At 42.5% G+C, this 25,167-nt stretch overlaps 2 protein-coding genes across 10 annotated transcripts in view; one reads left to right on the top strand and one right to left on the bottom strand.

Moving 5' to 3' along the window:
- ZNRF1 (zinc and ring finger 1) overlaps window positions 1-14,609 on the bottom strand; it is an 87,852-nt gene extending 73,243 nt beyond the window's left edge. For both annotated transcript variants that reach the window (XM_036909279.2, XM_036909278.2), the window contains exon 1: window positions 13,824-14,609. In XM_036909279.2, coding sequence (XP_036765174.1) covers window positions 13,824-14,247 — 424 coding nt within the window. In that variant the 5' untranslated portion in view covers window positions 14,248-14,609. The remainder of the gene's footprint in view (window positions 1-13,823) is intronic.
- Window positions 14,610-14,878: 269 nt separating this feature from the next.
- The window catches only part of WDR59 (WD repeat domain 59), a 108,419-nt gene continuing 98,130 nt past the window's right edge, over window positions 14,879-25,167 (top strand). For 5 of the 8 annotated variants that reach the window (XM_057493095.1, XM_057493093.1, XM_057493091.1 and 2 more), the window contains exon 1: window positions 14,879-15,104. In XM_057493095.1, the coding sequence (XP_057349078.1) occupies window positions 14,889-15,104 (216 nt within the window). In that variant the 5' untranslated portion in view covers window positions 14,879-14,888. Of the gene's footprint in view, window positions 15,105-24,389; window positions 24,593-25,167 lie in introns of those variants that run through there. The other 3 variants (XM_057493094.1, XM_036909276.2, XM_036909272.2) reach the window with 2 other exon arrangements.

The raw sequence follows: 25,167 nt of genomic DNA, 5'->3' as shown, positions 1-25,167 counted from the left end.
GATTTTAACACAGTTTTCTCAGGAACTGGGAGATCAGTAACACCAAAATTTAGTAAGATACAGAAGATGTGAAGAACACAACTGATAAGCTTGATCCAAGGATATACAGAATCAAATTTCATTCAAAAATTAGAACACTTCTTCTCAAGCACGAATGAAATACTTATGGAAGCTGACCACACAATATGCCACAAATCAAGTATCAATAAAACCAAACAATCAGTATCATATAGACTTCTCTGTGACTATAATGCAATCAGGTTAAAGACCAACTTAAGAAATGTTTCAAATTTTAAAAATATACTTGTAAGTAACTCATGAATCAAAGAAAGATTAGAAATTAGAAAATACCTAGAGCTGAATGATAAAGATAAAAATTATGTGATCCAGTTAAAAAAATGCTCTAAGGAAGATTCTAGAGCCATAAATGCCTACTTCAGAAAAGGAGATAGAAAAATTATAAGCATAGGGTCCAACTCAAGTTAGGAAAACACAGAATAAGCCCAAGGAAAGAAGAAGGAAAGACAAAATACATTAAGAGCAGAAAGCAATAAAATAAAGGCAAAAAGGCAATTGCTGACTCAAAAGCTGGTCCTTTGAAGGTAAACTAATAAAACAGAGTTCTGGCAAGAATAAAAAGAAAAAGAATACAAGTAATATTAGGAATGAAAATGGGGCCACAAAATAGAGACTGACACAGAGATTGCTTGAAATATATGCCTTATCAATACTGACACAAGAACAGAAAACCTGAATAGACTTTGAAGAACTTGAATCATTAGATAAAACCCAGCTCAACAAAAAAAGTCCTAGACCCAGATAGTTTTACAGGAGTATTTTATATGCATGTTCTACCAAGCATTCAGAGTACAGATATTTCCTTTTCTGTTTCCTCCAGATCTACTTTCCTCTCTTCTTCTCTGTTCTATGTTCCACAGGGCTAACAAGTCTGGATAAGGGTCCCTTGTCTCCCAAACTTCTATTGGATTTGGCCAGTGAGAAGCACCAGCAGTAGACTGTAGGACAAGATGATAGAGAAGTTGGAGTACTTATTACTTGGGTCCCTCTCTGCCTTGCCATGGCATGGCATTACTTTCATTCTTCTATATAAGACGACACAGTTCTGTGGGACATCTCTCCCAGGGCTACCGTTCTCACCACATTTGATAATGGCTCCCTCCCCCATGTACTTCAGATCTAGGAGTGGTAACAGCTTCCCACTGTGGCCGATCTATGGATACTTCACCCATCCACTGTTCGTTCCTTTAATCCTGCCCACTGCAAACTGTCTCTTGAATTACATTTGATTCAACTACCACTCTGAGTGTGTCCTCTGTTGGCAGTAAGAACTCTAACACGCTTTTATAAAAAATTTTCCAGAAAAGAATGTACATATATTTCTAAACTCCTTTCAAAAAGCTGCATTCATCTTAATAACGAGAAGAAAAATAAATTATGAGTGAAATTTCATAATAGATACACAGAAATCCCCAAGTAGAATGTTAACATATTAAATCTGGCAACATATTTAAAAATTCACAACCAAGTAGGATTTATTTCAAGCACATAAGGATAGCTTAACATTACAAGTCTATTAATACAATTCACTTCATTAACAAATGAAAGGAAAAAGACCATATGAATAAATGCAAAGGAAATTTTTGATAAAACAGCCATTTATTATACTTAATTTTAAATTAAGAATAGGAGGGAATAAAGGATATCTACCAAAACCATACACAGTGCTTTCAATGCAAGAAGCACTCCCTTGAATAGGAGGAAAACAAATATGCCCATGATTATAGATTTAAATAAGGTTTTTACTGGAGGAACTAGTCAGCGATCTTAAATAAGAAAGAGAAATGACACATACAAGGATTAGAAAAGAACAAACAAAACAGTCATTATTTGCAGATGTGACTCTCAGTAGATGTAGATTCCTCTGTAGACCTATAAGAGTTCAGGAAGTCTGCTGAACATACAAGGAAACTGAAACAATTATTTACAAATTTTTTAAGTTACTATTTACAATAATCACCAAAACACTATAAGGTACCTAGTACCTAGTGATAAATCTAACAAAAGGGACTCAAGATCTTAAAGAACTTATAACCTTTATCCAAAGACATTAAAAAATAATAGTAAGTTACATTTACTGATCATTTATTATCTGCTGGACCCTCTCCCAAGTGATGTGGATATGCCTATAAACTCGTTTAATTCATACAACAGATCCCTTTGACTGATACAATTACTATTAGCCTCACTTTAGAGCACAAGGTTCTGAAACTAAATCAGCCACACTGGGATTCAAAGCTAAGGTATTCTGGCTGCGAGCCTGCAACCTTAACCACTGCCCCTCACTGCCTCTCCCAGGAGGTGGGGAAAGGGGTGTCTCATTCCTCCCATTAAAGCACCTCTGGCTTAACCTAGCCAAGCCTCCAGAAAACATTCTCATGTCATACTGCGGCAGACTTGACCTGAACTCTGCAGCCCAAAGCTGTCTGAGAAGACCCTAAACTGAAGAACAATAAACTCCTCTTTCAATAGGGACGGATTTCAGTTCACGTAAGGATACAGACCAACTCTGATGAAAGCAGATCTCAGTGTTAGGCCTGGCCACCCCTTCAGACACCATGTCACTTGGTTTTCCCATTCCCAAGAGCAGGTCAATGTAGATTACCCAGACTTGAGAAGTTTCATTTATTATGACCTTAAATTACTTTGTAGAGTCAAGAACTTAATAGACATTCAACTATTTGTGTCTTTCTAGTAACATTCTGAGAATTCTGGATGATGGAAATGCAGTATATATTTATACAGATTTTGCAACTTTTCTGTAAGTCTGAAATCATTTCAAAGTTTCAAAAACTGTTCTTTAAAAATTCTGTTCTTACATCTCTAAGTCCATTCCCATCAGATTCATAGGTAGACTCAATTTTAAAAAGATGGCAACTGATAAACTGAATGTAATTCTGATAAATATCTTAACACTTTTCCCCCATAGAAGTTGACAAAGTAGATTCTAAACTTTATCTGGAAGCCACAAGTGCCAAAAATAGCTAACCAGTTTTTGTTTTTATGGTTTTTGTAACATATATTATTGTTTATTCTGCTGTTTGCAATACAAAGACACAGGGAAATGTTATTGTTTGTGCAATATTGTAGGGGAAAAATTTGAAACTGTCCATTAAGGTTGGTTTACCAGATGTTCTGTCATTAAGAACACTAGCTATCAACAGAGCAGTTACCCCGCACTTTGTACTTCATTTGTTGATTCTATCCGGATTCCCTTATTTGTCCCCTAGAAAGCTTCATTTAGACAACACAGCTTTGCTAAGGAATAAATAACACAATGAAAGGATTTGCCCTTCCACACAGCAAGACTAAACTACAGTAATTAAGAAAGCATTAGCACAAGGAGAGACAAATTGACCAGTGGAACAGAACAAAAGCCCAAGGAACAAATCCATACCTGGGAAGCAACTTGATAAATGATAAAGGTGGCTTTGTAAATCAGTAGGAAAAGTCTTTAACATTCCTCACTGGCTACTGAAGAACTGGTTATTCATATGGAAATAGAAAAATATATACTTATCTTACCCATTCAAACAGTTTAATTGTCCTTGGATTAAGGACTTATAAAAAAGGCAAAATTTTTTAGATTTGAAAAGAAAATATAATACCTTTATGTCCTCTTTACCTATGGGAAAGAAATTTTTCTTAAGCCACAAAATGCACAAGCCAAAAGTGAAAACACTGAAATATTCAACTGTATTAAAATTAACTGTGAGAAAACACAAAGAGAATAAAGAGATAAGCCACAAACTGGGAGAAACACATTTGCATTCATAAGATGACAATTATCAGGAAACAGGACAAAACAAAAAAACACAAATTCATATACCTGCTAGTAAGAAAAGGATGAACCATCCTACGTGAGTAAGACTGAAAAAGCATTTCATAGAAGAGGAGACATGATGATTAAATATACAATATTAATATACTAATTAATATAAATATACATTATCAAACATATAAAAACAAAATTATAATGGTATACCATTTCACACCCATTAGAGCTTGCCAAAAATTAAAGTATGACAATATCAACTTTTGGCAAGGACATGGAATAAGTGAAAATATGCTATTTTGGGTGTGTAAACTGGTACAAGCACATTGAAGATCTACTGGGCAATATGACCCAGATATTTCATGACTAAGGATGTACCTTAAAAAATCTTTCACTCAAGTATTTAAGGAAACAGAAAAACATTCTCGAAGCAACTGAAAATAACTTTACTATCCACTGATGAGAATGGATCAATAAATGGTGATATTTGTGGTATATTTACACAGTAGAGTACAGCAATGACAGTGAATGTTAGAGCAATGTTAGTACAATAGATTTATAGGTCTCAAATCCTTTTTGAGGTGTATATATGTATACATGGATATGAAAAGGTGGAGATATGATAAAGTTACATGAATTAACAAATACTGTTTTGGACAGACACATGCAGTGAAAGTATGAAAATATACAGGCTGATAAACAGGAAAAAGTCAGGGCAGCAGTTACCTTTGAGGAGGCAAGGAGAAAAAGGGAATTGGGCACGGTACATACAATTACATCTGTAATGTTTTGTTTTATTTATTAATCTGCTTGGTAGATAACCATATAATTTCTTTCAAATGCCTGGGATAGTTCAATTTTTGAAAAGATTCCAAGAGACCAGAGCTCCTATTTAGAGTCCCACCACTATCCTATTTCCTGAAATGTGCAAGTGAAACCAAAATCAAAATAGCACAAGCCACTGTGAATTTTCCATCCTGAAATCACAGGAATGAAACTTTATAGAGTTCATCTAATAAAAGTGAAGGGACAGGAAAAGGAAGAGTCAGGCTCCAGCCTAGATCCCACAAGACATACCTCAGGAAGATAGGAGAGTAATTAACTGTTATTTTGAGAATTTTGAACTTCTTAGGCAAAAGATACTTTGTAATTATGCCATTAGTTAAAAACGTTGAGTTTTTAAATTAGTCCTCTCAAAACAGGGATTCCTATTGCTTTTCCCTTGTGGTTAGTCACCCTTGAAGGATGTGTCTGTAATCCTACAGGCCTGATACCTTCAGGGCCCAGAACCTCCCTCCTAGTTCTGAGCTTGTGCCCTTCTCTCCCTTAGTTATTGCTGGCTCTTAGGCATAACCTTTGAGACTTTCCGCATCTGTAGCTCATGTAAGACAGTGGTAAGACACAGTAACCAAAGAATTGTAAGTCACTGCAGTTGCAAACAATTAAAACGCAGGTACTAGCAGGCAGAAAGGTTGAGGGCAGGCACTGTGGTTGCTGATATCATAATCTTGGCTTGTTCAAAACTCGCTAGTTTCCTTTACACCATCTTACAGAAAGACTGAACGGGTGACAAGCTCATTTTGGATGTCAGTCAAAGTGCTTTATTAGACCTAATGTCTTAAGAGCACACATGACCTTGTATGAATTCCCTCTTTGTAAAGTAGTCCCATGGTCAGTGCCCAGCACCACCATTTCACAATATGGAGAAAGGAGGCACACTCATGACTCTTCAATTCTCATCATTATGTCCACAGTCATCCCTTAATCCAGAAATCTGATGCTTTTCCTGTAAACAGCCTAAAGCCCTCTGACCCAGGGCCTGTTTCATGATCCTTTTACTCTACTACATGTATTTTAATGAATTGAGTTTGAATGTTGAAACACTAATCTCATTGGTCATGCTACTACGGCAATTCATGGCGCACAGGCCTCCCCACTCTATTCTGCTGCCCTGCACTTTGAATGCACAGCTAGCTGTCAGCATGGAAAACACCAGAGTTCTTATATGGCAGCCTTTGGTTATGTTCCACCGAAGGATTTATCATCCACAACCTACTCAAATCCCTCCCCCAACAGCTACCAAAAATTCCCCTGGTGAGAAATGCTATTATGAGAAGGAGTGGCTGCTTTGTGACTCACAGTTTCATTAAAAAGATTTTTTTTTTCAAACAGATTTTCAGTAGAAGAATCCAAAGGTTTTCCAAAGCCACAGCAAAAACAGAACAGCTCATAATACTATTTCTCAAAGGTCTGCCACTTCATAGGAGATTCCTATACCTTAAAGTACTGGAGATGCTTAGATTCACTATCCTTTTATGTTGCCCTTGGCCTCTGGGCTGAGAGAAGACAGGAAGCGATGAATTAAAGGCAAGCAACACGACTGGGCTTGCCAGATATGAAGAAGGCAGGCAGCTAGCGGCACAACCAGCCCTCCTCACAGACCTTAGACGCATCGTAGTTCTCAAGGCCACCTGGTTGCAAAGATAGGAATGTTTCCGCCACATTTGACCAGGAATGAGGAGACCTAATAATACATAGTGTACGTGGGTATTTGATGATGCATGGTACAGTAGTGGGCAGTGTTATAATATAGTTTCTCTGAAAGGCTGACTTGGCTGGTATTATAGCTTAGCAGGCACTGAAAGTGTAAATGATCTCAACAGAATAGAAAAATATCACAGGAAGATCATTTGTATTTATGGGAGACAAGTACTTCATTGGTTTAGCTGGAATCGCAAGAATGCCCTCAAATCCTTACAGGATCTTCAGAGAAACTTAGTTCTCTATGAGAAGGGGAAAGGTTCTCTGAGAGGGAAACAAATTAGCACATCTCCAAAGAGCTGGGAAATGTGGGCAAGATGACCAAGCTGGCTGGGGTCTAGGGCTCTTGGGTTCCTGTACTTCTGCCCCAGATCACCTAGGCAACTCCAGATTGAAGTTTCTCTCATGTGCTAAAAAAATCACCTTGGACCATAAAAGATACTGTACAGTACAGGGGTGAGTGATTTCAGAAAAACTCTTTGTAAAGTGTGGCTTATTTAATTATATTTGTTAGAGGGCTAAAGGTACTACCAACAAGAGACTGGAGCCATGCTATGACAAGTCTAATTCACTAAGATCAAGATGGCTAGGTTCTCTAAAAATCATCCTTCAGAAATTAAGGTATCACTTTGCAGCCAGAGTCCACATAAAGTCCCTCAGTATGAAGCACTCTTCCACATTCTTTATTTTGAGCAAAAAATGCTCAAATGTAACAACAACTTAATAATTATTCCAGGGGGGTATGACATGTTAGTCATCAATGTTGACTTTCATAAACAAGGCTTTAAAAATTACTTAAAATAGCACTAAAGTGTCAATGTGGTGGAGCTCAGAGACGTATATTTATAAGACGAAGCAGAAAAAGAGGAAAACTGTGCCTTAAATTTCCTTTTGGGTTTCTGCAGCTTGGAATAAATTTTATAGAGATGGATTACTAAAAGGGTGGGTCATGCTTCTAGATCAGTGTTCAGTGACCTGAAAGAAAAGTGGCTCTAGGGATGATGAAGAAACTGAAGTCAAAGATAGGCATGAAGAGTTTGAAAAAGTTTTTCTTCTGATATTCTCAGCAGACCAATTATACGAGCAATTTCTTAATAGACACATGGCTGGAACCACAAAGAAAAGATTGCCTGCCCTAGACCAGAAATAAGGGTTTAGGAAAAGAATGAATACTGAGAGTGAAGAACAGAGGGGATCTATCATCCGTGTGGTAGCCTCATGGGCAAAAGTCTGAATTTGTTTGTTTATTCAACAGAGGAGCTGATGAAGAAGGTAAAATCTTACAGGAGCTGCAATGTGCAGATTCTCTGAGGAGTGAGGCAGCCAAGATTCTTAGAAAGAACCAAGTAATGTTAATCACCCTTATAATACCTATTCCCAGCACTTACCACAGGTCCTAGAATACTGGAGGCGCCATAAAACCCAGCAGAATAAATGAATGTCTTAACAGACCTTCACACGCATACACAAAAAGTCACATACTTTTGGGTCAGTAAGAGAAAAGGAAAAAAAGGTATTTTGCCTATTTAAAGTCTGGATTCATCTTAAGATCTTGACTTGTCTAGCTGCTGGCTGGAGATACAGAAAAGAGGATATTACTTAGGCAGCTGTGCCTTACAAGAAAAGTTAGGGGAAGACAAGCACAGAAGGAGAGAGGACACTGTCACAATTTCCTTCTGTGTCGAACAACTTCAATTCTCAGGGGCACGGCAGACTGGCTCAGGCCTGCCTGCAAAAGAAAAAAGCTTAGTTCCATGTAAAAGAAAACTGTCAAATAATGACCCATGCTCTTGCTGGATGAATCTACCCTCTGGGAGCATGTGAAACGAAGATTTGTATGGATCCTGCTTAGGAAATATCTGCTTGGTTTAGTAATGTTGAAAATAATGCTAATGAAAGCACCAAAAAAAGCACTCAAAGTTCTTTCTCTGTTTGGGGAGAGAAAAGCTAAATCTGTGATAGTTTTCAGATCTAGGTCTTATGAGTACAGTTCCAGAACTGTTTGTTACAGATTCAGATTCTAGGGTCTCTCCTAGCTCTACTGAATTCTAGCAGTGAGGTCCAGTCGTCTGCATTGTTAATAAGCCCCCTACAGATTACAGAGCAGTTAGGCTTAAAAATCCTCTGAACCATTCACAGAAATCAGGAGAGCTCTTACTTGTATCTGCCTCCTGCTTGTTATAGATCAAGCGTGCACTATAAATTCTTACCATGCCTCCTCTAACTTGGTGTTTACAGAGACCCTGTAAAATCCCCCTTCCTTTTTATTCCCAACAGAGGAAGATTTTACTCTTTAACAACTAACTCCAAGATCACAAGGTAAACAGCCTCATCAGTCTAGATACTACCTCAGCTGCTGCTTTAAGATTAAATTTGGTTCTTTATTTGCTTCACACCTGGGAGTTGGTCCTCAGGTTATTCATTCATGCCCCCGACTCACCCCTCATCCATTCAGCATATCAAGATTCAGTAAGCCAACTGCTGATTCAAGGATAAAACCTGTGTCCTTCCTAAGTGAAAACTGCTGAGTCTCTGAGAAGTCCCTTCTCAGACTCAAGCCTATCCCCACAGTCATCACTAGGAACCACTTGATTCAGACGAGGCCATGCAAAACTTGGAAAGCAAACAGATGGAAATTTATTCTCATCCATCATTCTAAAAGCCTGGGTTTAAGATTTAAGTTTTCAGCTGACTTCAAGATTCTAGTACCACAACTTCAGTGACCCATTGTCATTAAAAACACCCCTGTTTAAGGGCTAGTGGTAGGATCAGGACCAAGAGCCCATTTAAGTTACCACTATTTTCCCCATGAAGTTTTTTCCCATACTGAAATTGTCAAAATTCAAGTTTATTTTTATAATTGATAATTATAAATGATAGTGCCTAATGAGCTTGGTTTGAGTATCGCATTCATAAAATACAAAGCACGTTCTTTTCCCAAAAAGAACTAGAGATGAATTTCTTTGGTTAAGAGTGGCCTGGCTCAGAGTATCCCCTGTGACATAACTGGGGGTGTGTATTTGTTTAATAGCAAAATGTAAACATCACATAAAGCAAACACTTTAAGAGTGAAACCATTGTTTCTTGAAACACCTTTCAAACCTGAATGAGGAAGACTTAACTGTGACCTTCAAGAAATTATCTTCTTCCCAAAGGAACTTTTTTATTTTATAGAAAAAAAGCCTTCATGGCAATAGAGAACTAAAAACTCTGCTTTAAAAAGGTCTTCATTAAGAATAGAACTTTTGCAGGGCAAGGGACCCCAATCATGCTCTTTGGAGACCACAAAATGCTTTTCCTTCTCCAAAACCGTGTGAAGGACCATTACTCTAGCACCCCTAAGGTCAGGCACAAAAAGGCTTTCTGATCCAATCCAGTGGAGTTGGCAACTCCCCCTATTTAAAAATACAGAAAATTAAATCACTTGAGAACCCCCGAGTGGCAGCAGAATAGAACACAGGAGATACCCATGCTAGCACGTTCAGAGACTTATCAAAAGTCACCCCAGTTGATGGCTTGATGACAACAGAGAAGAGTTTGGATTTTTCTGAATATGCATATGTATATACATATATGGGAAGAAGCTGGAGTGAAACCCTCCGTTACCAGCCATTTTATAGTAGGAACCAGAAAACAGGTAACCTCTTCCTTCCAACATGGTGGATCCTCTGTTTTTTATCCCATTTCCAGAAATGTGCATTCTGAGATAAACAGGTCTGTAACAAAGAATGACCAGGTCTTCAGAATACCACCCAAATAGCCTTTAGGAGTTAAACCCTTCACAGCAAAACTTATATTTTAATGTAGAAGGGAAGGGACTCTACTCAGATCCTATTAAAAAGGTAGCTCTTCTCAATGGCATTCATCATTAAGAATTTCCCACTGGTGTAGGTCAGATTTCCGTAGAGAGCACTGGCTTCCATTTTGAGGAAACAGTTCATACAGGTCTAACTAAATCTCTTTGCCCAGCAAATTATGGAGATGAAAGAAGGCAGAGAACTATGGGAGTGTCTTCTATAAAGTGGGAACACCACTTTCCATTTGTATGTTATCTGGCTTTTGTAAACACTATCCCATGAGACCCTCACAGAACACCCCTGCAAAGTAAGCAGGGCAGGTATTATCTCTATCTTACCTGTGAAGAAATGATGACTGAGGCTAAATGACTTGCCCAAGGATGTAAGTCAGACAGTTAATTGGTAGCCCAACCAGGAGATGAGCCTAGCCCTCCGACTCTCAGGCCACTGCAATCTTCAGGGTACTACCCAGCTTCCTTATGTTTTGGGATGAGAGACAGCAGAAGGTAATGGCTCACAGCCCAGGTTCTGACACTTGCAGACCTGTATTCCTATCTCAGCTCTGCTTCATGTTTACTACCTGACCTTAATGTCCCCCTAAACCTCAGTTTCCTCATCTGTAAAATGGGAATAAAAAGTCTTACCTCACAGAGTTATAGTGATGATTCAATGAAATAATGGACTCCAGGCACTCAACAGATCTGTGTGTCAGGCACACATAGTACATGAGTTCCAATAGTGGTCAAGAGGCACAGTCCTGCTCTCATGGAACTTAAAATTTAGTTAAATGGATAAGTGCTTATAAAGTATGATAAGTGCTATTAAGGTAATAGGTGAGTGACTGGAGAGATTAACAGGAGGGAGCCAATTTTTAAGAGTGGTCTCTGAGGAGAAATTTAAGTTGAGTCCTAAGGGATCGGAAGAGCTACCCATGTACAGAATGGAAGGAAAAGTATTTTAGGCATAGAGAAGAGAGCATGCAAGGGTCACTGCCCAGGGAAGAGTAACTGGAACCGAGAACAGACAAATATGACTGCTTCATATCCTCACAGGATTTGGGGATCAACCTTTCAGGGCTGGTGGCCGAGGATTATTACATCTACTTTAAAAATAACAAAGATGAGGCTCAAGAAAGTGATGTGTCTTGCCCAAGGTCACAGCTACTCAGAGGAGGAGCTGGGACCCCAGTACTCTACCTCCTGACACTGCATCGGCTCACTCCCTTTAAAGAAGCCTTGTGCACACTGAATTCCCCCACTTATTTCACTGACAGCTGTTTTCCCTGCCCGTGAAGAGTTCCGTAAGCCCCGTGAAAATGTAAGCATCACATCAACTCCAGGCACCCAGTCAATGGTGCACTGAAATCCTTACCCTTCCACTCTTACGACACAGCAAGAACTGCAGACCTTACTCAAAGGCTCCAAAATAGAAACAAAGTTTCTCTTCTTCCAGCAATGAACAAAAGAGGAAAGGGATGCCCTGGAAGAAAGATCCTGTGGCCCGTTCCAGAAGGTGAGACAGAACCACCATTGCAGAAGAGTGGAAATAGGACAGCTCATCTCAAATGAAATGCATAGGAAAAACTACTTTATTTGAATAAAAGAATGAATTCCTAAAGCAAGTTCTCAGTCAGGGTGGTGCCCTCCTCTCCCACCAAGAGCATTTGGAAATTCTGTGGGGGCACTGAACAAGCAGGGCCAGGAATGTTCAGTGTATTGGAAAAGGACAGGATGGTCCTGTAAAGAATGTATTACCCAAAATATTAATAGCAATGCTCCCAAACACACTTTAACATTAATCCCTTAAGGGATTAATATGCCCCAATTTATCCCATATTCCCAAAGTTCAATAGCTTTTTCTACCCTCACAACTGGATGAAAAAAATTTTAACTAAGGTTTCACAGCTGAGAAGTATGAAATTTTGGACTGTAAGCTTCTAACTCCAGCATGGAAGCTGGTAGTGAAATAAGGAAAAAGAAGTTTCTAGTAAGAGACAGACAAGAAATTTTAGCAAAAAATGGAACTCCTTACCCAACAAGCCTCTGTAAGATTACATTTGTTTTGCAACACACAAAACTTTGTGATTTTAGAGAACCTAACAGTGGTTTTTAGTTTAAAATCAGATACTAATGACAGTTCTGTTAAAAATGTAACCACAATTGTCTCACAAATACAGCTGACTCTTTCAATACCAAATCTTATAAAAAAGATTACTAATTTCAATATGTCTAAAGCTGATTAAATGTCTAAAAGTGCTAAAGGCAGTCATGCCTTGCATCTCATTCAGCAGAATTTGATGCAGGTCCAATAATACCTAGAGGTCTGCTCAAGGATTAAAGTACCATCCTAGTAATTCAAAAGTCACTTTCAAGTGTTACCCTAAACTAGTCACAATGTCCCCAAAAAAGTACTTCACAATTTAAAGTTTTTAGAATTGAAAAAAAAAAAAAAACAGACTATTTTGAGCAGAAAAAAGAGAGAGATCCAAAAAGTCTACCCCATTCCACAACAGCCAGAACAGTGAGCCAATAAAGAAATCCTCCATAAAAAGTCTCAATAGGTTAACTTCTTCACTCCAACCTGCCAATTAGTAAAGAGCAGCCCCGTACCCCTTTTGGCCAATTTTCTAGAAGCCTAACCTGGGTTCTCAGGTTAGCTGAGCAGACAGACCTGTTTCTTCCAGAAGCTCCCGCCAGTGCCTTTTCTGCCCTGCCAGTCAGAGCCTGGGAAACCCTCCACGGGCTTTTCACCGGCCTGTCAGTAGAAGTTCACAAAATGAATTCATCCTGATTCTTTGAATCTTCCTCTTTCCCAGTCATGTGCCAACAGATGGGCAGTAAAATCCCACCTCTCCCATAACAAAAAGATGCAAATTACCGGGAAGACCAAACACTTAGCATGGAGGGGAAGAAAAAAGATGGAAGGATGTGACAGTCATTGACTGAGCCAAGCCCACTGCAAGCAGCAGGGGAACTAGAGCCCCGGCCCAGCAAAGCCTCCCAGGGAGGCTCCTTGGCTAGGCCCTCCATTCAGCAGGCCACACCTGTCTATACCAGCAGCCTGCCTGCTGCTCCATTTTAAACAATTCAAACAGATCTCCAGCAGGGTGGCAAAATTGGGCACCCACCTCTCACAGCAGGAGTGAGGGCACTAATCCGAACACCATTTGCCCCAATTTTATTTTCACACTCTTTGTTTGGGAGACACCCTTTGTTTGGGAGACACCCTTTGGTTGAACTGGATCCCTCTCTGTTAACGGTGACATAGACACAATGCTGCAGTGATAGAAAGGAAGCCCCAAGGCCGACTTGCTCTAAGCCAGACCAGACCTCTTCTCCCAGGATGACAGAGAATGAGCTTCCAATAGGCAGGTTTCACTCTGCCCATCCACAAGTGAACGAACGCCTGCAGTCCTAAAACGCCAGACCCCGTAAGCCTCGCAGAAACCCTCTTTTCCAGATGGTGGATATCCATCTCATTCATCCCTTGGCTTCGGGAACCAAGGGAAAGGCAGACGGACGCAGGTCGGGCACTCCACATCCAAACCTTCGCCGGCACGCTAAGGTTTGGGGCGCCCCGGCGCGTCTCCCTTGCACTCCACCCTCGGAGGCCTCCCCCGCCCGCGGACTCACCACTGTGCGAGCTGAACCACCTGGGTGCGATGTGCAGAGGTAGAGCATCCGCCAGCGAGGCTCGGGAGCCCAGGTACAGCATCCCGTCTCTATGGTGACCGCCGCCCGTCTCCTGGTAACCATTGCCATGGGCATAGGTGGAGTCGGACGTGGACCCTCCGCCGCCGGGCGCCCTCTCGGAGTCGCCGGTCCCGCGGGAGGCGGCGGTGTAGAGGCCAAAGGGCACCCCCCCGGCCGTGCTGGGGTCCATGCCCATGCCCGCCACCGAGCTGACCGAGCGGCTGCGCAGCCCCATGGCCCCGCCGCCCGCCCGGTAGTGGCCAAAGTGGGGTGCCCCTCCCGGCGGGGGTACGGCGCTGTCATCGGTGGAGACTCCCGGAAAGGGGCCCCGGGAGCGGGCCGCCGTGCTCTGCTTGCCCCCCATGCTCGCCCGGGCCCGGTGGGGCGGGAACCTGCAGGCCGAGACCCTCCCCCACCTCTCAGCAGCGGGGGGAGGGTTGGGCGAGCATAAATGGCGAGGAAGTCAAAAAGGAGACCGGGAGGGGAAAAAGGAGAAAAAAAAAAAAAAAGAACAGGAAAAGAAAAAGGAAAAAAGAAACCCCGCGGGGCGGAAGAGGCAGGCAGGCGGGGATCCCAAACTAAGAATTTAAAACGATCCAAGCCAAACGCATGTTTCCCCTCAAGGTCCAAAGAGGCGCAGTCTGGAGCGGGCTCGGCGCGCCACAGTCCGCCCCCGGGCTCCGGAAAGCCGGGGGAGCCGCAGGGAAGGAGGGAGGGGGGCGGCGGGCGGGCGCAGGGAGGCGCCGGAGGAGGCCGCCCGCCGGGCAGGAGGAGGGCTGGGGGCGCCGGGCGCGTCCCCCGCCTCAGAACGCCGCAACCACGGACGGCGGCCCGGACCCCTCCAGGCTTCGAGCGGGCTGCGGCGCCGGGCGGCCAAGCGGAGCTCGGGAAGCCGCGGTCGCGTCGCGTCGCGCTTTCCCTCCAGCCGCCGCCGGCGCCGCCGGCCGCTCCGCCCCGCTCGGTCCCGGGCTGCGTTAGCCGGCGCTCCTCGCCGCCGTGGAGACAATGGAAGGCGGCAGAGCGCAGGCGCGGCCCGCGCCCCCTCCCCGCCCCAGCCCCCCCCGCCGGGTTAACCCCTTCGCGGCCCCTGCTGCGCGGCGCGGCAGACGCCCGGGAGGTCCCCGCCCACCCCGCCAGTCCCGACTGGCCTGGGACCTGAGTGGCCTGAGCCCCGGGGGCGTCAGGAAGAGAAGAATAAGGTCTTCTCAAAGCAGGCACTTTGTAAGTCCCAGAAGATGGCTAATAATTCAGGGGGGCACCACCTGTGATGGGAGGGGCGGCGATGTTCAAGGGGGTGGGAGGGAAACACAAGGAAGAATGACAACTGCTCCAGACGCCTACCTGGCTCTGAGGGGGTCACCGGTCAAGCTCCCCTCCCAGCACAAATTTACCCCTACAGCACCCTCTGGTGGGCATGCGTTCCGTTCTTTCGGAGGTTCCCCATCCGAGGATCCCCTAAAGTCAGGAAGCTTAGCATTTGGGGGATTTTTAGTTGTTTGGGGGTAAACGGCGCACGAGGGCACCTGTGACTCCGGATTTCGCTGACAGTAGATCAGAATTTCCCATTTGGGGCTTAACCAATGTATGATAAAAAGTGAAAAGAAATGGACATGGAAATTGAATAATGGCAGCTAGATCCAGTGATTTTAGAAACTCCCTAGTCCAAGGCAGGTCCCCTGTTTTGTTTCCTTTTTATTCTGGCATGTACCACAGGGCCTGGGGACACAGTGGGTACTTAAAAAATATTTGTTGACCAAGTCTGCATTTTGCAATACGTCTCTCTCACATATCCACATTCATTAATTCAACGTGTATTTTTCAAGTGCTGAGTCCTGGCTATGAGCATCATCCAGTCCCTGGCCCAACTGACTTCTTTGCTCAACATGTTCCCAGATACTTCCAAATCAAAGAGCCAAAAGAGGGTGTAGAGAAATAATGGAAGGAAACCAATAGAAGAAGGGCTGGACTGTCATAGGTATTGATTGTTCCAGTGTGACCAGCTTTGGAAAGAAACAGGAGGAAGTTTGTTTGCAAGTATTGAATGCTGGGAGTGAGGGTGAACAAAAAGCCCTGCCAAAAGAAGTCAAGAGTTTTGTATGAGAAATGGATGTAGGAAAAACAAAATGTTACAATATCAATAAATTATCTGTAAGTGCCTAAATGAGGAATTTACACACACCTAACATCCAAATGAGTGATCTGAAGACAAACAAGAATGCTTAAATTTATTTAACCCAGTTTCTTCCCTGAAAAAAGACTATCATAACAGAAGAGTGGTTCAGTACTGTGCAGAAAAAAAGGTACTAGATCTCTTAACAGATCTCTACTGGGGAAATAATACACAGTAAGTATTGTAGCCATCTAACTAGCTTTTGATTTACTTATTCAACACTTTTTTTGGTGTATTGAACAAAATATAAACATCTAATAAATGCTAGGTCTTACAGTACGTTCTCAGAGATAATAGTGAACAAGAAAGATGGAGTACTTGTTCTCATAAAGCTTCGGAAGAACACTTCATACCCACTAGGATGGCTCTAATCAAAGAGGATGATAACAAGGGTTGATGAGATGTGCAGAAATCAGAACCCACAGATCTTGCTGATGGGAATGTAAAATGGTACAGCTGCTTTGAAAAATAGTCTGGCAGCTGCTCAAATAGAAGAAACATCATATGACCCAGCAATTCCACTCCTAGGTATATTTCCAAGAGAAATGTAAATACATGCCCACATGAATGTTCACAGGAGCATTATTCAGAATAGCTTAAAAGTGGAAACAACCCAAACTGATGAATGGATAAAGCAAATGTGGTATATCCATACAATGGACTATTATTCAACCATAAAGAAAAATAAAAGGCTACTACATGCTACAACATGGATGAACCTTGAAAATATTATACTATGTAAAAGAATCCAACTACAAAAGACCACATATTGTATGATTCCACTTACATGAGATGTCTGGAATAGACAAATCCATTGAGACAGGAAGGTTAATAGCTGCCTGGTCCTTGGGGAAAGGAGAATGGGGAATGACTGCTAATGGGTTTCTTTTTGGTGTGATAAAAATGTTCTGGAGTTAAATAATGGTAATAGTTACACAACCTTATAAATATACCAAAACGCACTGATGTATACACTTTACAGGGTGAATTTTATGGTATGTGAATTATAGTGTAGTACCATATAAATATATGTATATGAAATATATTGAAGCAGGCGGTAACAATACAGTGTGCTAAATATGCCTAGAACAGTGCCTGGTACATAGCTGGCACTCAGTAAATATGTGTCAAAGGCAAGACCTAAAATAACTTGGAGACTAGCCAGAAAACTGGGGGTGGGGGATGGAGAACTGTGCTGCAGGAAGTGAAGAATGTTCCAAACAAAGACAACAGCATGTTTGAAGGACATGGCATCTTCAAGGAACCAAAGGATGCAATAGAGCAGCAATGGAGGATGTGGGAGCCAAGATGTAGCTGGTTCACAAGAGCAGGCAAGAGAGTTCTGTGAACCTCAGTAGGGAGGAAGGACCATGTGCTGAGGGCGTGGGGAGCTGGGGAAAGATTGATCAACATCATTATCAGTAAAAATAATAATGGCCCATGATTAATGAGCACTGGAGAGGCCATGGCCTAAAAAACTAAGAAACTTGCCCCCTCCCCAAATTAGATCTATTTTTCTTAGCCTATATATTCATGAATATACTGGATGGAAATATGAAAAAACATAATATAGTCCCCTGGGGTTGGGCAGTGGGAACCGGAGGTGACAGGATGGATGAGAAATATTTCTTTTTGCTATATACCTTTTTGTATTTTAGTGTTGGAGCAATTTAAGTTTATATAGAGATAGGTATAGAGAAAAGGATACATATAAGTATATACCTCATGTACCCTACAACGTCACACAGCTAGTAGGAGCAGAGCTGGACTTCTAAGCTTTACAGTGAACATGCTCATCAAGGGATCTTGGGATGACAATTTCTTTTCCTCTATATGTTTGCCAGTGGGGTGAAAAAGATTAGATCTGCTTGACAGTTACATTCCTTTTTGTAAATTAATAATTTGTCCTGAAGGTTTATATTCCAGTCTGTAGCTTATGCTCATGATGGGACCACTGAACAGCTGAGCGTCTGAACTGCAAAGGTGAAGCCAATATTCTCTGCAATATGATGACACTAGGCTTGGGTGCCCTGTGGGACCCTGAATGGCAGCCATTCTCAGGCAGTGCCCTTGTTATCTCCTTGTGCACTTACTCAAATGACAATTTTTGTCTCTGAAGTGAAAACATTAAAATACAGAGCAGGGAAAGTTCTTCATTCAGTAGCTTACTTCTACACATTACATCTTAGAGAGTAACTCTTAGCATAGCAACAGGGATCCACGGAGACCTGCATCCTCGGATTAGTTTCATTTTGTTATTTGTTGCATCAAGAGTCCAGTATGTGTTTTGCCCCAAGTTTCTCCTGTGGGTTCTTGGTTTAAAGTTATTGGGTCTGCGACAGATACTCCAAACAGGATCCCCCACAACTATAATTTAAATTCCAATAAATAAATAAATAAAGTTATTGGGTCTGGGGACATCAATTTGGATGCCATCAATGCAAGGATATGAATGCAGAAATGGCCTCAGCTAGATTGAGAGTCTGTTTTATTTTTTTATCGTCATGTTCTCACTGACGCTGGCTGAGCTGCTTCCTGGCTCTCCTTCAGCTAGGAAACAGGGCTAATAACCACTGGTCCAGTTAACAGAACAGGAGAATGAGCCGATAAAATTGGTGTTGCCACAGTCTGCAAATCAATGCATAGTAATGTTGCCCCTGCTTGAAGTATCTTTTTAAGGGCCGCTGTGTGTGAGCATAACTGATTGGTGTAAGCAAAGAATACAAGTCTGGGACTTGAAGTGTTCAGAAAATGGGAGAAATTGCTTGTTAGGACCTACTCATGGGAAGCCTGGGGAAGTCTGTAGCCCCCTCTCCATCTCCAGGAGCCAGAGGGTGGGGAGGACTTCCCATGGTTTTGGAGGGAGTCCCCAGCACCCCCTCTGGGTGGACAAGTGTCTCCCACTAAGAAAGGTCCTCCCAGACCTCTCAGAGCTCTTTACCATTCTTCTTGTTTTGCTTGAAGAGAGAAAACTTAAACAGAGAAACTAGGTCAGTGGGCAACCAAATACACATAGCAAGGAGCCTGAGCATGGCTCAGAGAATATTTTATGAAACTCACATCCACAAATATCTGTTGAATGATGAAGATGAGGAAATTGCTAGTGAGGCTCAGGGCAGGATTCAAAGATTCCCAGATGTAAAGAGACTGAGGGGTCAACTAACTCCACATTCTGTAGAAGAGGAAACAGGGGACTTAGAGGATTGACTTCAAGGCTAGCTGCTGATAAGAGCCAGCCAAAGCCCTGGATTTCTGCGTTGGTTATGTACCTTGCCTTCCTGTGACTTGACTAGCAAGAAAACTGAAAAGACATTGCCTGATGATAAGGGCCCTGTGGCCTGGTCAGCACATTGAGGTCTACTTGACAAGGGGCCCCAGTCTCTGAATCAGACAGGATACTCGCATGTGGGTCTTAGAGGCTCACAGCAATGAAGCAGCAGCCAGGGAGTCCTAGATTTAGCTCCAGAGTCCCCACTCCCTCCTGATGACAGTGTAGGTGGGAGATGGAAAGGCAAGGACTGAGGAGGCAGTTTGAAAGGTGTTCATACTCCCTTTCTCAAAAATTCTACTGGGCCTTCTCACATTTAAAAAAGAAAAAATTGAGAGAACAGAAGCACCAAGGACTTGAAACCCAAAGTACTTTCTGTGCCTACCAACCATGACAAGCAGATTTTGAGAACTAGACAGATACCAACTAAAGAGGTGGGAGTGGGGGAGGGTTGCAGAAATGATCAGGCAAGAGCAATCCTACAGCGTTTAATGGGAAACAGATTACCAAACTAGATATAGACAGATAGCTTTAGAATACCTATATCTGTTCCTCTATATCCAAAATAAAACTCAAATGCCAAAGTAAGGCCCTTCCTAACTAGCCCTTTCTAACTTCTCTGGTCATACTTCTTTTTGCTACATCCTGCCATATACCCTAAATTATAGCCTTACCCATTTGCTACTCACTCATTCAGTGGATATTTTTTTTTTTTTTTTTAGATAATTATTTTTTATTGAAGGGTAGTTGACACACAGTATTACATTACATTAGTTTCAGGTGTACAACACAGTGATTCAACATTTATATACATGATAATTCTAAGTACCAGCTATCACCATACCAAGTTGTTACAATATTTTGACTATATTCCTTATGCTATACATTACATCCCGGTTGCTTATTTATTTTACAATTGGAAGTGTGTACTTTTTCTTGGTTGTTGTTGTTAGGGCATCTCTCATATTTATTGATCAAATGGTTGTTAACAACAATAAAATTCTGTATAGGGGAGTCAATGCTCAATGCACAATCATTAATCCACCCCAAGCCTAATTTTCGTCAGTCTCCAATCTTCTGAAGCATAACGAACAAGTTCTTACATGTAGAACAAATTCTTACATAGTGAATAAGTTACATGGTGAGCAGTACAAGGGCAGTCATCACAGAAACTTTTGGTTTTGCTCATGCATTATGAACTATAAACAGTCAGTTCAAATATGAATACACATTTGATTTTTATACTTGATTTATATGTGGATACCACATTTCTCTCTTTATTATTTTTAATAAGATGCTGAAGTGGTAGGTAGATACAACATAAAGGTAGAAAACATAGTTTAGTGTTGTAAGAGAGCAAATGTAGATGATCAGGTGTGTGCCTGTAGACTATGTGTTAATCCAAGCTAGACAAGGGCAATAAAACATCCACATATGCAGAAGATTTCTCTCAGAACAGGGGGGGTGAGGTTCTAAGCCTCACCTCTGTTGATCCCCAATTTCTCACCTGATGACCCCCCTGCGACTGTGCCTGTCTTAGGTTGTTCCTCCCTTGAGGAATCTTACCCGTCTCTGGCTAACCAGTCATCTTCCGGGGCCATACAGGGAAATGTTAAGTTGGTAAGTGAGAGAGAAGCCTTATTGTTTGAAATGGTTAGCTTTTTATTTCTTTGCATATTTATGCCCTGTGGCTTCTATGCCCAGCATTTGTCTTGAGGTATCTTTACCCCTTGGAGGAGTTATGATACTCGGTAAATTTGATATGAGGCACGAATTCTATTTAAGAATTCGTTGTAATTAGGAAGAAAGAAGAAAAGCTATAGAAGTAGCAGGTGGGAGAAAACATGGGAAGATTGATTATTTCTTTGACATATCTTCTTGTAGAGTAACTTCAGCATGTATAGATTTTAAGCTACTACTTAAATTGCGCACACACATTAACATAATAGGAGTATAGTTACATAACCAAAGCATACCTGTAATTACCAGCCATCTCCAGTGAAACCAAGAAAACCAGTTAGGCACCCTAGGCATTTGTGAAAACTTATCAATGATATGATGGTTATTATCTAACTGAATTTGAGTAGTTTGAGAAAAATCAGACAAATTAAAACAACCCATTCCTGGGCACTGTTCACATCCCATATGTTCTTTTAACAGTAAATAGTCTGTAGTTGTAAGATTTTGGAGCGCTACAATTTGCACTTCTCCTAATTCTTGGTTGAGTTCCAACAGTATAGATCCAGTCAAATTTGTTGTTTTACTGTATGCACAGGCCAGCTTAGATATCTCCTTCATTCCCATGGCAAGTCCAGGAGCTGGTGGGATGAGTGCATCTACAGCTGTAGCAGTGCGTGGATCTTTGTTGGGGTTTTTTTATGATCATCTTCTGTCATGAGTCTTCCCGAGAGTGCTGATGTTGGAAGTTCTCTTTCATATTGTTTCTTAGTTCATTTTCGGGGTAGCCCAATTAGGCTTTGATCCTCTGTATAAACACAAACAGACCCTTTGCCTACACTTTTATATGTCCTTTATATCATTGTGTAGAACTCATTAGAGGTCACCACATAGGAACTGCATTTTTTTTTTTAATCATTAATCTACACTTACATGACGAATACTTTGTTTACTAGGCTCTCCCCTATACCAGGTCCCCCCTATATACTCCTTTACAGTCACTGTCCATCAGCGTAGCAACCTGTTGTAGAATCACTACTTGTCTTCTCTGTGTTGTACAGCCCTCCCCTTTCTCCCACCCCGCTATGGATGCTAATCTTAATACCCCCCTACTTCTCCCCCCCTTATCCCTCCCTACCCACCCATCCTCCCCAGTCCCTTTCCATTCAGTGGATATTTATTGATCACCCACTGTATATCCCAGGTAACAGGCAAAGAAGCAAGTAAAAAATATGGTATATTAATTGGATTCATTCATTCACTTATTCCTATGTGATGCATGAGAAGGCACAGAAAGTATTCTTTATCTTTTCTTTTCTCTGCCTTTTATCTGGCTTGCAGTTTTCCCCTTTCCTCATCCTCTGAGCTGAGGCCCTTCTGTTCAGAACAGTCTTTGGCCTTTTATGATGAAGAATTGAGAAGAAACTAGGAGACAGGAAGAAAATTCATTATAGGAGGGTGAAGGCCAGGGCTGGAGGGGTTTTTTAAGGGCTGCAGTGTGTGAGCATAACTGATAGGTGGATGGGGTAGAAAGCAAAGGGATTTTAAGGAGGGTGATGGGTGATTCTGTATTCCCTTCTGGGTGTGAAGAATTGCAAGTAAGAGTCTTGAATAGTTTAGGAATTACCTGTGGTTTCACAGAAAGCATCCTTTGACCCAGACAGCACTCTAGGGGCATAACTTTATGTACTTTCATTCATTGAACAATAATATTCATGAAGCATCTTGTATGTGCAGTGAACACGCAGGGCTGGACAAAGCTGTTTTAGACCCTATCCCTGGCCTCCCAAAGCTTGAAAATATTAAAGAAATAAATATTGAATTATATTTATTCTGTGGCATGTATTTTGAAGGAAAGAAAGAAGCACAGCACCATGAGTATTAATTGAGGAACTGCTTTATGTCTTTGGAATGCATCCTGCTTTTCATACTTCAGTCTGAAGAACTTTTTTGATAGTGTATTCTTTGGAAATCCTGATATTATACTGAAGCTTGAATGTCACCTTCTTCAAGAAGCCATGTCAGGACCTCTCCTAACACATTGCTTGCAAGTTTTTTTTTTTCCAAGCCAGGTACTATTTACTCTTTTTCAAATCATTCTGAGTTCTATATTTTCACCCATCATTTCCGGTAACCTTTTGTTTGTTTGTTTGTTTGTTTGTAAGTCTTTAAAGAAACTCAAATCATTCTGCCAAGTGTATACCTGTTGTATACTGAACAACTGCCTCAGTTTGTCTGGACTGAAGAGTTTCCTGGGACAATTTGGTCACCCTAACTTTTTGATGTCTGTCCTCCCCATTACATCCAACACTCCAGAGGGAAGGGGAGCTTTCTTATCTCCATTCATGCAACAACTTGCACACAGAAATAGTAATATTAACAACAGTAATAATAGTTTACACTTAAGTATTGACTACTTTCAGACCCTGTGCTTAACTCCTTACAACAACCAAATGAAGTAGGTCATTACCCTCTGCTATAAAGAAATTAAAGCTAAGGCAGTTAAGCCAGGATTTGAGAGGGTGGGGCTGAAGAAGAGAACTTAATCACTGTTCACCATGCTAGGACAGCGGTTCTCAAACTTTTTGATCTCAGGACCCCTTTACACTCTTAAAAATTGTTAAAGACCTGACCTAAAACTTTTCATGTGGGCTACATCTACTGATAGTAATGATTAGAAATTAAAACTGAGCATTTAAATATATTTATTCATGATCTCACTTAAACATTAGTGTACCTTAACAATAATACGTTTTGTAAATGGAAAATATACCTTCCAGAACAAAAACATTTTAGTGGGAAATCTCTTTAATGTTTGACTTAATAGAAAACCATTTGGATTTTCACATTTTCTACGTTCAATCTGTTACATGTATCATGTAGCCTCTGGAAAACTCCACTGTACACTGCTGAGAGAAAGGAAGTGGAAAAGGCAAACAACTTCTTAGGATGATTATGAAAATTGTTTTGCCTTCGGAGACCCCCCCTCCCCCTCCGCCCCCCGGAGTCCCTGGCACTGGCAGGCGCTGCCCAGCCAGACTTTTCCATGCCTTTAGGGCAGGCTTCAGGAGAAGTAGCCTTGGTTTGCACGAATGTTGGGTTTTGGTTTGTAGACCCCCTGGGCCTTGCGGGGTACACCAACTAGGGCACAGGGAGGACAACTTGAGCCTCTCCTCGGCCAAACCCTAACCCTTCTTCCCTGGTTACCCACGCGCTGCTCCTCAAACTACGACTCCCGGCCGAGCTTGCGGCAGGGGCGTGTGTCTGCAGTGGCGAGTAGCGCGGGTGACCCAAGCCGGGTGGCGTAAACGTAGGGGGCGTGCCTTTTTTTTTTTTTTTTTTGTAGGCGCGGTGCGGCAATGGAGGATCCGGGAGGAGGGGGCGGAGCCTGCTTTAAGGTCGGCCAATGGCTTGCGGTCAGGCGGAAGAGGGGACGAAGCGTGGCAGCGCTGAGGGTTGCGTGGGGCTCACGGAGCGCGGGAACTCGGGTTTGTGGGGTGCGAACGCGCCGTCCAGGGCCTGGACGCCCGGGTGCGGGAGATGGCGGCTCGTTGGAGCAGCGAGAACGTGGTTGTGGAGTTCCGCGACTCTCAGGTGAGCCGGGGCCAAACAGAGCCTTCTGGGCATGCGCCCTCCCTGCTTCCCCTCCCCCACGCTGCCGGGTCCGTCTCGCGGGGTGGAGGGGTGGCAGCGGGGCAAACCTTCAGCCCGGGCTGGGGAGATGGGTAAGGGGTTGCCCGGAGCTGTCAGACCCGAGTGGGAGAGGGGGTCCTTGATGACTGTTGGGAGCGGTTGGGGCGAGCACGGGCGGGGTTTCGGGGCTCCTCGCGTGGGGCACGGGGAGTGGGCTGCCTTGGGACACAGAGGCGTAAGGATTGCGGGCCAGTGAGTACGGAGGGGGCTTCCCTCACCAACGTGGTGTGCGAGGGCGTGTTTGCTCCTCGGGGCCGGGGGCTGCGCCTAGTGACTTTGGGCAAGTGGCAAAACTCTGAGCCTCAGATGGGGGGACTTAATTCTGCCTGATGGAACTTTGGGGTGGATTCTATTAAGAAACTGCATTCAATGTGCCTCTTTCGGCCCCTAAGCTTTTAAATGGTTGCAGATGCCAGAATAGTGGAAAATACCGTTAGTGAATAGAAGTGCGCTTTGCATATATTGCGTGGGTTCGA

The sequence above is a fragment of the Manis pentadactyla genome, chromosome 15, assembly GCF_030020395.1.
Source record: "Manis pentadactyla isolate mManPen7 chromosome 15, mManPen7.hap1, whole genome shotgun sequence".
Taxonomy (NCBI): domain Eukaryota; kingdom Metazoa; phylum Chordata; class Mammalia; order Pholidota; family Manidae; genus Manis; species Manis pentadactyla.
The sequence above is the reverse complement of the archived record's forward strand: the minus strand, read 5'-3'. Positions and strand labels throughout refer to the sequence as shown.